General features: G+C 45.8%; 1 protein-coding gene across 3 annotated transcripts in view; it reads left to right on the top strand.

Annotated features, from left to right (window-relative positions):
- The first annotated feature begins 1,075 nt into the window (after positions 1-1,075).
- Positions 1,076-15,603, top strand: part of PRR14L (proline rich 14 like) — a 70,912-nt gene continuing 56,384 nt past the window's right edge. The window contains exons 1-2 of one of the 3 annotated variants that reach the window (XM_017868950.1): positions 1,076-1,259; positions 12,621-13,145. In XM_017868950.1, the coding sequence (XP_017724439.1) occupies positions 12,672-13,145 (474 nt within the window). In that variant the 5' untranslated portion in view covers positions 1,076-1,259; positions 12,621-12,671. The remainder of the gene's footprint in view (positions 1,260-12,620; positions 13,146-15,603) is intronic. The other 2 variants (XM_017868951.1, XM_017868952.1) reach the window with 2 other exon arrangements.

Raw genomic sequence — 15,603 nt, forward strand, 5'->3', positions numbered from 1 at the left:
CAGGGTCTTGTTTTCTTGCCCAGGCTGGAGTGCAGTGGTGGTACCAACATAACTCAATGCAGCTTCAAACTCCTGGGCTCAAACGATCCTCCCGCTTCAGGCTCCCCAGTAGCTAGGAGCACAGGTGCACCAACATCTGAGCAATCTTTGTTTTGTTTTGAGAAAGAGTCTTGCTGTGTCACCCAGGCTGGAGTGCAGTGCCATGATCACCGCTCACTGCAGCCTCAACCTTCCAGGCTCAAGTGATCCTCCTGCCTCAGCCTCCAGAGTAGTTGGGATTACAGACACACATCACCAGACCCAGCTGTTTGTTTCTTGTTTGTTTGTTTTTTGGCAGAGACGATGTCTCACTGTGTTGCCCAAGCTGGTCTCAAACTTCTAGGCTGAAGTGCTTCTCCCACTTTCGCCTCCCAAAGTGCTGGGATTACAGGCGTGAGACTATTTTTTAACACAAAGCTGTATGATTTGGAGCAAGTCGATTTCATTCTCTGTACTGCCTCAATTCTTCCCCTGGATAAACATTTCTTCATTCCTTCAAATGTCCGTGAAGTGTCTAGTTTTGTTCCGGACACTGCTGTTGGTGCTGAGCATTAAGTGATGAACAAAACAGACAAGGTGGAGGAAGATAAATTATAAACGAGTCAATAAAGAGATGAGACATAGAAATTTCAGCTAGTGTTAAAGCTATGAAGAAAATAAAACAAGGTTCTGTAACCAACTGGAGGCAGGGGTGCCGTTTATTTAGCGGTCACTGTGGTGAGAAGAAGCAGAGAAGTGTCGTGACCCAAAGCACTCTCTCGGGCTGCCAGAGTGGAAGCAGGCAGGCCCTTAGAATTGTAGCCGTCCAAACTAGAAAAACGGTGGACTGGATCAGGGTGACAGCAGTGGAGGTAGGCACTGGGTCCTGTGGCTCAGCAGGAGCAGAGCCAAAAGTTGTGCTTGCCTTTAAGAATTTGAGTCGCAGGGGCGGGGTTGAGGGAGGCTGGGGTTAGCAGAGGGCGGGAGGTCAGAAGCAGGAAGAGCCTCCCCTTGGAGTGCGCGCGCGCGGTGCGGGGGCGGGATTTGGGCGAGTCCGCATGGCTGGCTCGGGCCCCGGATGAGGAAGTGCAGGGGGACCATAGAGACGAAGAGGTGGCGGCGGCCGGAGCGCCCCCGGGCTCTGTGGGTTCCGTAGGCTCAGGTAGACTTGGCGACGACTGGGCTGCAGCTGCAGAGGCTGAGCTGGCTGGGCAAGCGCGGGCCGCGGAGCAGGTCTCAGGGTAAGAGGCCGGGGACTGGAAGGCTTCGGGCGTAGCCGCCCCGCCCCACTCCGTCCTAAAGGGACCCTCCGCCGGGTGGTGCTGGCTAAAGGGGAGTCCGGGTCTCCCGCCCTCTTGGGGCGCGGAAAGGAACCAAGGCTGCCCTGTGGGCGGCGGAACGACCCAGGGAGAGGGAGGAGACCAGGCCCCGCGTCGCTAGAGAGAAAAGCGGCTTCTCCAAGTCATGGCTCCGACGCGGGAGAGAGACTCCTCTTCAACCTCGATACGACAGGGATCCCCCAACTTATCTCCTCGCAGAGGACGACGCCCCTTATCGGAGGCGTACGCTCTTTCTTAGCGCTCATCCGTTGGTCAGCAGAGGGAGACCCACTCCCGGGGTTCGAGGGGGATTCTGAACTTATCCTGAGGAGGAGTAAGAGATAATCCCTAAATGAGACCTTTCCCCCAACTTTGGTCAGCGTTCCCCAGGTGAAGAGTGAGTCTCAACTTGCCTGAAAGTGACAGAGGGGATCTTTCTTCCCAGTAAGAAAGAGACTTACCTTCCTCCTTTATTTTTCACGTGTACCCCAAAATACGGAGAGGAAGACCCTGAAAATTTACTTTATGGTATCAGAAGTCAACCTTTCTCCCTCTCCCATCGCGATGTCCGCAGAGGGAGCCTCGCTTCTCTTCTTCCCTTTAAGCCTCTTGGTGTGCAGTGAGCTCCTTTCCCTTGCACAATTAAGAGCATGGCTTTTGGAGTGTGATAGTCACAAACCTGAGTCTCTCACTTAACATCTTTGTGACCTTGACTATTTGTTTAACTTGTCTCAATCTAAGTCCATCTCCAATTTAGGTTCTGTTTTCTTAAAATTGTCATGCGGGCTAAGGGAGCATTTGTGTAAATACTAGTTACATAGTAAGCTTTTGGTAAGCTGTTGCTGTTACTATTACTTAATCTGTTAAAAAAGAAAATTAATATCTTGCACAGAGAAGCATATTTTTCCATGCGTGACCCTCCCAACCCCCATCACAAGTGTTCGAGCATCCTTTCTCACTGGAGTAGAAGACTCCCTCCCACTTAGGGGTTAGAGAAAGAGACATTTCCAGTCCCCTTAGATCCTACTGTACAATACTCCCCCACATTAACAAAGAGGGCATCACTGAAAATAATCAAGAAAAAAAGACTTAGCTTTTGGAAACAGATCTGTCCTCTTAAGAGAAAGGGAGACCTGATGCCAGAAGCCAGCCCTTCCTTTGTCCACAGAAGGTATCACTTCTTCCTGACTGGTTAGAGATGTCCTCTCCCACTCCCTGACTTACTGTAGTGACAAAAAATATTCCGTCTGCACGTCCTTCCCACCCCCCAAGTGGGCGATTCCAAGTTCTTCCTTTCTTTTGCTCTCCCAAGAAAATGAAGACTCTATACCTTTGAGGAGAGATCTCTTCCCTCTTATATATCCAGAATGACACAGATTGTTTCTTTTCTCCTTTTCCTTTGTAAACGATATGAAAATCTTTTATCCAGGAAGCCTCTGTCAGTAGAAATCAGGAGCATTTCCACGGTTTCACTCCTTATGTGGAGACAGAGGGATCCTTTTTCTGGGTGTTATTAAAGGGAGAAAATGGGAAATAGTCCTTGATGCTTTTGAGATTTTCTGCACGCTCCTCGTTGAAGCGCTTGGCCCTGTTTAGTGTTTGAACTTCCCTGCCTCACTTTCAGTTTGTCTTGGGATTTTATTAAAAGACTCTTCTTTCTCTTTCTCAAGAAGAGGCCCATTCTCCAAATTCCCTCATGGAGGGAATGACTACAATGTCTGAGTCTTTGGAAAAGAAAGCCCCTTTCTCAAGGTGAAAAGAGTATTGCGAGCTTCTGAGGGCCTGGTGATTATTTTGAGTATTGTTCCCTGAAGCAAGCATGGCAGTGCCTAGTGTTATTAACAGCCCCTTTGCTTTGGAATTAAAGGAAGGGGAGACTTTCAGATTCGGGATTGTTGGGGCACACGGTATTAGGTTCTGTTTTCTTTGTGTTTTTTTTCTTTCTTTCTTATTTTTTGCTTGTTGTAAATTTTCGACCTCTAGAACTTTTGGGGAGTGTTTGAATGACTAAAAGTTGCCACTTTGTCAGGTTTTTAGTGTTGTAAAATGTATTCTGATGAGATTGAGAGCAGCAATGTTAATCCTTCACTGGTAGGTTTGTTTTCCTGTTTTTGTTTTTTTGGTGGGATAGGAATTAGCACTGCCAAATTACCTGAAAGCACGCTAAAGGAAAGCTTACCATCTTTTTTTATATGTAAAGTGTTCTTAAATTACCTCAAATGCCCTCGAGTAATTGCAAAGGGGATTAGTGAGAGCTCTATATCACCATTGTTGGTGTCTGTAGGTGTGCTTTTCTGTAACAAAGGGAAATAGAAAAGTTATTCTTTGGAGTCTTGGGATTTTTATGGGTGACAGGACCCTTTGAACTTATTTTGATGAATACGTGAAAAACAAGCCCGGGAAAGTTCACTTAACTTTCACTTAACACACTCAAGACTCAGCAGCTAGTATATGGTAGCAGGATAAGGGACCCTGGCTTCCTGCTGAAGAGACCAGCAGTTAGGCCGGCGCAATGGCTCACGCTGATAATCCCAGCACTTTGGGAGGCTGAGGCGGGCAGATCACGAGGTCAGGAGATCAAGACCATCCTAGCTAACACAGTGAAACCCCATCTCTACTAAAAATACAAAAAATTAGCCGGGCGTGGTGGCGGGCACCTGTAATCCCAGCTACTCAGGAGGCTGAGGCAGAATCGCTTGAACCTGCGAGGCAGAGGTTGCATGAGCCAAAATCGTGCCATTGCACTTCAGCCTGGGCAATATAGCAAGACTCTGTCTCAAAAAAAAAAAAAAAAAAAAAGGCTGCTGGGAGAGGGCCAGGCGCAGTGGCTCACGCCTGTAATCCCAGCACTTTGGGAGGCTGAGGCGGGCAGATCATGAGGTCAGGAGATGGAGACCATCCTGGCTAACACGGTCAAACCCCGTCTCTACTAAAAATACAAAAAACAAACAAACAAAAAATTAGCTGGCCATGGTGGCAGGCACCAGAGGCTGCAGTTATACTTGGGAGACTGAGGTAGGAGAATGGCGTGAACCCAGGAGGCAGAGCTTGCAGTGAGCCAAGATCGCACCGCTGCACTCCAACATGGGCAACAGCGAGACTCTGTCTCAAAAAAAAAAAAAAAAAAAAAAAAAAAAAAGACTGCTGAGAGAAGTATTTGTGCATTTGCAAAGAAAGAGCATGAAGGCCGGGCGCGGTGGCTCAAGCCCAAGCCTGTAATCCCCAGCCACTTTGGGACGGCTGAGGAATGGGTGGATCAACGAGTCAGGAGATCGAGACATCTTGGGGGCTAGACACGCGTATGAAACTCCCGTCTCTATCTAAAAAATACCAAAAAAACTAGCGCCGGGCGAGGTGGCGGGCGCCTGTGGTCCCAGCTACTCAGGAGGCTGAGGCAGAGAATGGTGAGAACCCGGGAGGCGGAGCTTGCAGTGAGCTGAGATCCGGCCACAGCACTCCAGCCTGGGTGACAGAGCAAGACTCCGTCTCAAAAAAAAAAAAAAAAAGAGCATGAAATAATTGTCCTCAACATAAAATAATTTCTAGTTTTACTGGAATAATAATAATTTACATACTTCCTGTATTAGTCACTTTTTGGGAATAAATCCATTCCCTACACAATCTAATACAGTACTTATTTGTGTTGTGATAAAGACAAGCCAGTAGCAGCTGTCAAGAGTTGTTCATAAATCTATGGTTTATTTTTTGCCTATACCTCAAACTGGGTAATTATCTGGTATCCTCACCCAATAGGTTGATATAAGTCATTAGCAAAGATTAAGCTGTAAATCCCTGTCTACATTTTATAAGCATGTGTTACTCACTCTTCCCTTTCACTTCACACTTAACACTTTAATGTAAAAACATTGATGGTTATGGCAGAGAGCTGACAGCTGGAAAAATACTGATAAAACAAAGGGATAAAACTTACCAGCTGTTTTATTGCTGTGCATTTAGATCTTGAGAAATAATGGTTAGACATTTTAACATAAGTAATATATACTCACTGTTTGGAAAACTTAAGTACAAGGCTGGGTGCAGCAGCCCACTCTGGGAGGCCGAGGTGGGAGAATCACTTGAGGCCAGGAGCTCAAGACCAGCCTGGGCAATGTAGTGAGACCCTGTCTCTACAAAAAATAAAAGTATTTGCTGGGTTCACTGCCTCGCACCTGTAGTCCTGGCTGCTTAGGAGGCTGAGGCAGGAGGATTGCTTGAGTCCTTAGTTTGAAATTAAGTTCAACATGCAGATAAGTCATTGGTGATGCTTTTGTCCAAGGTGACACTGTGATATTTGCCATATACATATATATATATATATTTTTGTTGTTGTTGTTTTGTTTTGTTTTGTTTGTTTTGAGACTGAGTCTCCCTCTGTTGCCCAGGCTAAAGCACAGTGTCGTGATCTCTGCTCACTGCAACCTCCGCCTCCCAGGTTCCAGGGATTCTTGTGCCTTACCCTCCCAAGTAGCTGAGATTACAGGCTCCTGCCACCATGCCCGGCTAATTTTTGCATTTTTTAGTAGAGATAGGGTTTCACCGTGTTGGTCAGGCTGGTCTTGAACTCTTGACCTCAAGTGATCTGCCTGCCTCAGCCTCCCAAACTGCTGGTATTACAGGCATGAGCCACCAAGTCTCGCTGTAGAGGTATATTTTTACATCATCCTTTTAGATTGCTCCATTACATTCAGAAATTTAGTTTTAAAGAACTTGAATGTCTTCTCAAAATCGGGTTCTGTTACTGCAGCCTTGTAGCATTATCAATACTTTGATAGATGGTGTGAGCTACTGAGCTGAAAATAAGTTTAACCTGCCACTCTAGGCTTGCCTCTAAATATCACCTCACTTCTGAATGTTCTAGCTGTTCTTGGTAACGGATCTGCAATTCTGCTCAGAAATTTGGGGACCCAGAATTAGTCCAGGAGAAAAAGGAGGGGGTGTCTGTTTTGCTTCTCTAGCCAGTGTGGCTAGTTGTTTTACAGGTTGAAAATTCTTAGAATTTGGTCCAAACAGGAGTATCAAGAGATGACCATTTTATGCGATTGTCAGTATTGACTCTTTATGATAAAGATCTGTTTAGTAAACCTGTATTTGTGCATGACCCTATGTGGAGCAACATTTGGAACAAAATGTTGAGCTAGAACCTTGGGGATGGAAGGGAGTAGAATTTACTAGAAACACTGCAGGGAGTTGAGTCCACAGGCTGCAAGTGCTGATTGAATGGTGAGGGGAAGTCAGATATGGTTATGGCTGGGGATTCATTCAAATCTGAGCTCCAGAATAATGATGGTGCGTTTTCTGAGAAGCAACAGGATTAAGAATAAGCATGTGGCTAGTCATAGTGGCTCATGCTCATAATTTCAGCACTTTTGGGAGGCTGAGGTGGGAGGATTGCTTGAACCCAGGAGTTTGAGACCAGCCTGGGCAACATAACAAGACCTACAAAATTATCTACAAAAATAAAAAAATCAGGCCAGGCGCAGTGGCTCACGCGTGTAATCCCAGCAGTTTGGGAGGCCAAGGCAGGCTGATCACTTGAGGTCAGGAGTTTGAGATCAGCCTGACCAACATGGAGAAACCCCGTCTCTACTGAAAATACAAAATTAGCTGGGCGTGGTGGCGAATGCCTGTAATCCCAGCTACTCGGGAGGCTGGGGCAGGAGAATCGCTTGAACCCAGGAGGTGGAGATTGTGGTGAGCAGAGATCTCAGTGTTGCACTCCCATCTGGGCAACAAGAGGGAAACTCCTTCTCAAAAACAACAACAACAACAACAAATTAGCCAGGCATGCTGAGGCGGAAGGATTGCTTGAGCCCACGAGTTCAAGGTTGTAGTGAGCTATGATTGCACCACCACACTCCAGCCTGGGTGACACAGCAAGACCCTGACTCTTTTTTTAAAAAAAAGAAAGAAAGAAGGAATGAGCATGTAAGTTTACTGGGAGCATATTATTTATCCTTGTTTCTCAAAGCTGTTTGCATGTAGAAAGACTCAATTATTCAATAGATTGAATAAATTGTGTTTTAAACATGGTAAGTTTTTGGCCGGGCGCGGTGGCTCAAGCCTGTAATCCCAGCACTTTGGGAGGCCGAGACGGGTGGATCACGAGGTCAGGAGTTCGAGACCATCCTGGTTAACACGGTAAAACCCTGTCTCTACTAAAAAATACAAAAAACTAGCCGGGCGAGGTGGTGGGCGCCTGTAGTCCCAGCTACTCGGGAGGCTGAGGCCGGAGAATGGCGTGAACCTGGGAGGCGGAGCTTGCAGTGAGCTGAGATCCGGCCACTGCACTCCAGCCTGGGCGACAGAGCCAGACTCTGTCTCAAAAAAAAAAAAAAACATGGTAAGTTTTGGGGGTGCCATTCTTGCAAGTGAAATGTAGGTTAGGAATTGAGAGAGAGGTTGGGGTCAGGGTCAGTTTCCCTTTTTTTTGAGACAGGGTCTCACTCAGTCTGGAATGTAGTGGGCCCATCTCAGGTCCCTGCAACCTCTGCCTTCCAGGTTCAAGCGATTCTCCTGCGTCAGCCTCCCAAGTAGCTGGGATTACAGGTGTTCGCCAACACGCCCAGCTAATTTTTTGGATTTTTAGTAGAGACAGGGTTTCACCTTGTTGGCCATTCTGGTCTGGAACTCCTGACCTCGGGTGATCCACCCACCTCGACCTCCCAAAGTGCTGGGATTACAGGTGTGAGCCACTGCTTCCGGTCAGGTTTCTTTTTTAAAAGAAATCATTTTTGTTAAGATTTAATTCGTATGCCAGACAATTGACTGATTTAAATTGTACCAGTCAGTGGTTTTTGATATAGTCGCAGAGTTCTACAGCCATCACCGTAATCGACTTTAGAAAATTGTTATTACTCGAAACAGAAACTCTGTGTCCATTAGCTGTCCACTCCTGATTTCTCCAAAAATCCCAGCCTTTTGGACAGAGTTCGCTCTTGTCTCCCAGGCTGGAGTGCAGTGGCACAGTCTTGGCTCACTGCAACCTCTACCTCCCGGGTTCAAGCGATTCTCCTGCCTCAGCCTCCAGAGCAGCTGGGACTACAGGCACGTGCCACCATGCCCAGCTAATTTTTTGTATTTTTAGTAGAGATGGGGTATCACCGTATTACCCAGGATGGTCTCCCAACTCCTGACCTCGTGATTCGCCCACCTTGGCCTCCCATGGGTGTGATCTTCCCTTCTTAATAGCTGGGTTCGTAGTAAGATTTGCCTATTCTAGACATTCCTATGCAGGGGATCTTGTAACATGTGATCTTCTGCGACTGGCTTCTTTCACTTAGCATAATGTCTTCAAGGTTCATTTGTGTTGTAACATGTATTATTTCTCCATTCCTTTTTATGGCTGAATAATATTCTATTGTATGGCTATACCACATTTTGTTTATGCATTCATCAGTTGATGGATATTTGGATTGTTTCTACTTTTTGACTATTGTGAGTAATGCTGCTAAAGGCATTTGTGTACAAATTTTTATGTGGACGTATGTTTGTGCATATATACCTATGAGGGAAATTGCTGAGTCTATGGTAACTCTGTGCTTAAAGGAAGAGTTTTAGGCCAGGTGCAGTGGCTCACACCCTTAATCCCAGCACTTTGGGAGGCCGAGGCGGGTGGATTACTTGAGGTCAGGAGTTCAAGACCAGCCTGGCCAACATGGTGAAACCCCATCTCTACTAAAAATACAAAAATTAGCCAGGCATGATGGCACATGCCTGTAATCCCAGCTATTCAGGAGACAGAGGCAGGATAATCCTTGAACCTGGGAGGCAGAGATTGCAGTGAGCCGAGTTGTCACCACCGCACTCCATCCAGTCTGGGCGACAGAGCAAGACTCCATCCCAAAAAAGAAAAAAAGGAAGAGTTTTCAGTCATCCTCATCACAGAGGCTGCAGAAAAAGATGAGGTTATCAAGAAAGTGAAGACTAAAAAGGGAGGAATCAAGGATTAAGTTTTAAGAACACCCATGTCTCTGTGGTAGGCAGGGTCAGATGCATAAGATGGCAGAGACCCAAGGAGGCCATCTCCTTTGAAAAATCTGCTCTTTTGCCGTATCCTTTCCTGCATTTACTCTTCAAATCTGTATGTGCTGTGACAGCTGAAAAATGGACTGTGTATGTTGTTGGGAAAGGAAAACTGAACCAAATTAAAATTGAGTACTTCCTACTTATTTTTGGCATCAAATAGCAACTCCACATTATCTCTACTAACCTCCCCCATCCCCCACCTTACACACACACACACACACACACACACACACACACACACACGGCCTAAAATCTGAAGTGCCCCTAGAAAGATCTTTATCTGGAAATAAACGAGAAAGGGGAAGATTCTAGATCTAAAAGGGATACATTTCTCTCAGCACTGTTTTTGAGACAGAGTCTGGCTCTGTCACCCAGGCTGGAGTGCAGTGGTACGATCTTGGCTCACTGCAACCTCCGTCTCCTGGGTTCAAATAATTCTCCTGCCTCAGCCTCCCGAGTAGCTGGGACTACAGGCGCCTGCCGTCGTGCCCAGCTAATTTTATTTTTAGTAGAGACGGGGTTTCATCATGTTGGCCAGGTTGGTCTCTAACTCCTGACCTCAGGTGATCTGCCTGCCTGGGCCTCCCAAAGTGCAGGGATTATAGGCATGAGCCACCGCACCCAGCCTTACAGCACTGTTTATGAAAGCTTTTCACATCCAGAATCTCATTTGATTCTCGTTCTTGGCCTATACACACAGTTTATCTCTTGGTAATGTTTTGTTTTGTTGCTTGTTCATTTTTTTCTTTGAGATGGGAGTCTTGCTTTGTTGCCCAGGCTGGAGTGCAGTAGTGTGATCTTGGCTCGCTGCATCCTCCACCTCCTGGGTTCAAGTGATTCTCGTGCCTCAACCTCCCAAGTAGCTGGGATTACGGGAGCCTGCCACCATGCCCAGCTAATTTTGGTATTTTTAGTAGAGACTGGATTTCACCATATTGATCAGGCTGTTCTTGAACTCCTGACTTCAAGCGATCTGCCTGCCTCAGCCTCCCAAAATGCTGGGATTACAGGTGTGAGCCACTGCGCCCGGCCTAATGTTTTGGATTTAATTTTTTAAATTTGCCTTTCTGTGTTACCTAAACATCATGTAACAGCAATCTGAGTTCTTATCACTTCTGGTATTTAAGTTAGTATTATAACGTTACGCTCTTTTACCTTTGAGAAGGTTCATTAAAATTCATCTTTTCTCTCCTTTTGTTTAGGGTTAGGGAAAGCATCAAGAATGAAAGTGTGGGTCAGGCATGGTGACTCGTGCCTATAATCCCAGCACTTTGCGAGGCGAAGGCAGGAGGATTGCTTGAGCTCAGTAGTTGGAAACCATCCTGGATAACGTATCAAAACTTGTCTCCACCAAAAAAAAAAATAAACTAGCCAGGTGTTGCCAGGCACGGTGGCTCATGCCTATAATCCCAGCACTTTGGAAGGCGAGGTGGGCAGATTATGAGGTCAGGAGTTCAAGACCAACCTGGCCAACGTGGTGAAACCTTGTCTCTACTAAAAATACAAAAATTAGCCGGGTGTGGTGGCACACGCCTGTAGTCCCAGCTACTCCGGAGGCTGAGGCAGAAGAATCACTTGAACCCGGGAAGTGGAGATTGCAGTGAGCCAAGATCATGCCACTGCACTCCAGCCTAGGCGACAGAGCGAGACTCCGTCTCAAAAAAATAAAAAAATTAGCCAGTTGTGGTGATGTGCACCTGTCCCAGCTACAGGAGGCTGAGGCAGGAGGATCACTTGAGTCTGGGAGAGGGAGACTGCAATGAGGAATGATTGCACCACGGTACTCTAGCCTGGGTGACAGAGCAAGATCCTGTCTAAAAAGAAATGAAAGCTTGAAGTATCTTATCTGGCTAACCAATTTTTGCCTTGGTCAGGTCAAAGCAGAGTTTTTTTTCCACCTACTTAGGCAAGATTTATTTCAAGGCCTGTAAACATTCAGACTAATCAGAACGGTGAAAGTGGATTTTGTTGTTGTGAAAACTGCATGTTTGGTACACTAAACTGGAAAAGTTACAAGCCAAGAACCCCTGGCCCTAAGTATGTGTGTGTTTTAACTACTTGGATAGTGTAGTGTTACAAACTGCTTAGATATAAGTGTTTCAGCAAATAACCTGTTGCTAACATTCAATGTAAGAAATGAAACATTACGAACACAGTGGAAGCTCTTTCTTGGTACACCTTCGCCTCCATTCTCTCAGACAACCATGTAATATTTTAGGCAGGTCATATTTAACCTCCTCAGGTGTGGTGTTAGGATCTATAACAAGAAGCTGATAGCTGCCCTACTTAGCTCAAAGGGTTGTTAAGAGAATCAAATGAGTGATGACTGTGGAAAACACTTGGAAAATCTGAAGATGCAGGATAAAAATCAGGAAGGGGCCGGGCGCGGTGGCTCAAGCCTGTAATCCCAGCACTTTGGGAGGCCAAGATGGGCGGATCACGAGGTCAGGAGATCGAGACCATCCTGGCTAACACGGTGAAACCCCGTCTCTACTAAAAAATACAAAAAATTAGCCGGGCGAGGTGGCGGTGCCTGTAGTCCCAGCTACTCGGGAGGCTGAGGCAGGAGAATGGTGAGAACCCGGGAGGCGGAGCTTGCAGTGAGCTAAGATGCGGCCACAGCACTCCAGCCTGGGCGGCAGAGCAAGACTCCGTCTCAAAAAAAAAAAAAAAAAAAAAATCAGGAAGGCTTCTGCTAACGAGCTGGTTTAGTAGTTTCTCGTGCTAGGCTGGGTAGAGAGAGCTCAAGTATTTAGTAAGCAGTAAAGGAACGGAATCCCACTTGATCCTATCCTCCCTCAAAAAGGAAAAGTCAGTATATGAAATTTTCCAGAGTCCCTCAGTGTATGTTCAACAAATATTTGCTGAGTGTGTGCTATGGGATGGCATGGGGATATAGCAGTGAACAAAAGAGGTAAGGTTCATGCCCATGAAAACAAACAGAAAACCGTCTTTATTTTCTAATTTACATCAGGTCTATCCTTGGATGTCTTATTCTCATCTACATTGGCTGGCCCTTCACATTTAAGTTAAGAATTGTTCATAAGACAGTATTTGAATTGAGATTAGTCAAATGCCTATTAAAGGTTAAGGTATTTATTTTTCTACAAATTCATCAAGGAGAAATTTTTGGTGCCAGATGATGCTAGCATTTAAAGTAGAACTTATTTTCTTCATTGTAGCCGGTTGGAACTGAGGCAGCCTTTTTCTAACCTATCAAGGTTCTAAACTTCTATCCCTTCCTGTGATTTGTATCAGGGGGAATCGTTTGATATAAAAGACTTGACTCCATAATCTGCATCTGCCCTAATGCTGTCATCTGGAGTAGAGACTCAGCCAGTTCCACTTGATTCCTCCATGTCTGCTGTGGTACAGGAATTATACTCTGAACTCCCAGTAAGTGTCTCCAGAGAGCTTCATGCTGACCCTGAGCCAAGTGTGATTCCAAATGTAAAATCTGGAGCCTCAAGCCCTCTTTTAAGTCAGAGTAGGGCATTGCCCTTGGAGCTGCAGAGGACTCGTGTGGAGAGTTGTTGTGAAGAAACCTATGAGACCTTGGATCCTGGGAGTGAGCCTGGGCGATGTGGGTTAGTGGACTCCACAGCAGGAGATTCTGTGGCATCTGGGATCTTGGATAGGGCAAAGAGAAGCAAGAGCATGGAGCCAAAGGTCTTCAGAGATCCAGGGGGCCAGGCGGAAATTGTAAGAGAACCTTCTGAGGGAGCAAAGGAAGATCCACATCAACATTCCACAGCTACTGAAGAAAAGATTAGCCCGAGTCAGGTAAGAAATGAAATCTCCATTCAGAAGAGTTGAGTGTGAATGACAGCTTTCTCTTGATAAAATACAGATGCTGATGGTTAGCTTATGATTTATTCTTGCAACATTTCCGAAATGTTGATTTTGAAGTTAACTTTGTTTTGATGATCTTTTAAAAAAAACATTTGTGTCATATCAGACACTTGAAGAGAGGAAGTGCTTAGTAAAAAAGTGTCACTTCTCTGAAGCAGCAACTGTATATGAAATATTGAGTCTGTGAAAATCGTGGTATTTCAGCATTTGATGTTAAGAAATGATATAGATATACTTAGTCCTTATGTTTTGGTAGGTTGGAGTGAAGTATTACAGAGAAACCTTTGAAAGGAGGCCTTTTTTAAAAAAAAAAAAAAAAAAGAAAAAAGTCTCGTTCTGTCGCCCAGGCTGGAGTGCAGTGGAACGATCTTGGCTCACTGCAACCTCTGCCTCCCAGTTTCAAGCGATTCTCTTGCCTCAGCCTCCCAAATAGCTGTGATTATGGCATGAGCCACCATGCCCAGCTAATTGTTTTGCATTTTTAGTAGAGATGGGGTTTCGTCATGGTGGCCAGGCTGGTCTCGAACTCCTGACTTAAGTTATCCACGCACCTCAGCCTTCTAAAGTGGTGGGATTACAGGCGTGAGCCACCATGAGCAGCCGATGTGCTCTTTAATTTATACCCAGAGAGATTGGTTAGTTGAGACTAATAGTGAGCTATGATAGTGTGATGGTGTCAACCTTTTTTTTTTTTTTTTTTTTTTAATAGAGACAGAGTCTTAGTATGTTACCTAGGCTGGTCTCAAATTCCTCGGCTCAAGTAATCCTCGCACCTCGGCTTCTCAAAGCGCTGGGATTACAGGCGTGAGCCGGTGAGCTGGGCCCTCCAAATTCTTTTTTCTGTTTTTTGAGACAGAGTCTTGCTCTGTCGCCCTGGCTGGAGTGCAGTGGTTAGATCTCGGCTCACTGCAACCTCTGCCTCCCGGGTTTAAGTGATTCTCCTGCCTCAGCTTCCTGAGTAGCTGGGATTATAGGCACCTACCACCACGCCTGGCTAATTTTTGTAGTTTTAGTAGAGATGGGGCTTCACCATGTTAACCAGGCTGGTCTAGAACCCCTGACCTCAAGTGATCCAACCATCTCAGCCTCCCAAAATGCTGAGTACAGGCATGAGCCACCACCCCCGTTCGGGCCTTCCAGATTCTTAAAGGAATGTACCTGCCCAGCGGACTCTCTCCACTAGATTGTTTTCTAAGCCAGGGGTCAGCAAACTTTTTCTGTCGGGGCCACATAGTAAATCTTTTAGGCTTTGCAGGTCATGTGGTCTCCTTTTTTGTTTTTTGTTTTTTGTTTTTTTTTGAGATGGAGTCTTGCACTGTCTCCCAGGCCAGATTGCGGTGGTGTGATCTTGCCTCACTGCAACCTTCGCCTCCTGGGATCAAGCAATTCTCCTGCCTCAGCCTCCTGAGTTGCTGGGATTTCAGGCGCCGGCCACCACGCCTGGCTAATTTTTTTGTATTTTTAGTAGAGACAGAGTTTCACTATGTTGACCAGGCTGGTTTTGAACTCCTGACCTGTGATCCACTCACCTCAGCCTCCCAATGTGCTGGGATTACAAGCATGAGCCACCATGCCAGGCCATATGTGGTCTCTTTTGGAACAACTCAGCTTTGCCATTGTAGCATAAAGTGGGCAGAAGCAACACATAAATGAATGAAAGTGACTGTATTCCAATAAAACTTTATTTATTAGCACAGGCTGCTGGCCTGAGGGCTGTGATTTGCCAACCCCCTGCTCTAAACCGCCAACAAGTTCATATTCTTTGGGCTGCCTGGGCTACGCTCTCATCCTGCTCTTGATAACATACATCATTTCTTTACACAAGATAAAGGGCAGTTAATTGTTGTTAGTAGGCTTCATACAGTGACTATGATTAGGAATGAATGAAGCATTAAGTAACATTTAAACGTGATATTTGAGTTTACGCTGTGATGCCCTATCTTTTGTTTTGTTTTGTTTTGTTTTGTTTTGTTTTGTTTTGAGATGGAGTTTCGCTCTTGTTGCCCAGGCTGGAGTGCAATGGTGCGATCTCAGCTCACAGCAAGCTCCACCTCCCAGGTTCACGCCATTCTCCTGCCTCACCCTCCCGAGTAGCTGGGACTCAGGGACCCGCCACCATGCCCAGCTAATTCTTTAAAAATTTTTTTAGTAGAGACAGGGTTTCACCATGTTGGTCAGGCTGGTGTCGAACTCCTGACCTCAGGTGATCCACCTGCCTCAGCTTCCCAAAGTGCTGGGATTACAGGGTGAGCCACCGCACCCGGCTGATGCCCTATCTTTTAAAAATACAGTTAAATAGGTAAAAGACTAAGGATTCCAAAGTTCCTATTGTGTTACTTCTTAATGTGGTGGGCTGAGTCTTAAGAAAAGTTTTTTTTTTTTTTTTTTT

The sequence above is a fragment of the Rhinopithecus bieti genome, unplaced genomic scaffold (assembly GCF_001698545.2).
Source record: "Rhinopithecus bieti isolate Rb0 unplaced genomic scaffold, ASM169854v2 scaffold_4666, whole genome shotgun sequence".
Lineage (NCBI taxonomy): Eukaryota > Metazoa > Chordata > Mammalia > Primates > Cercopithecidae > Rhinopithecus > Rhinopithecus bieti.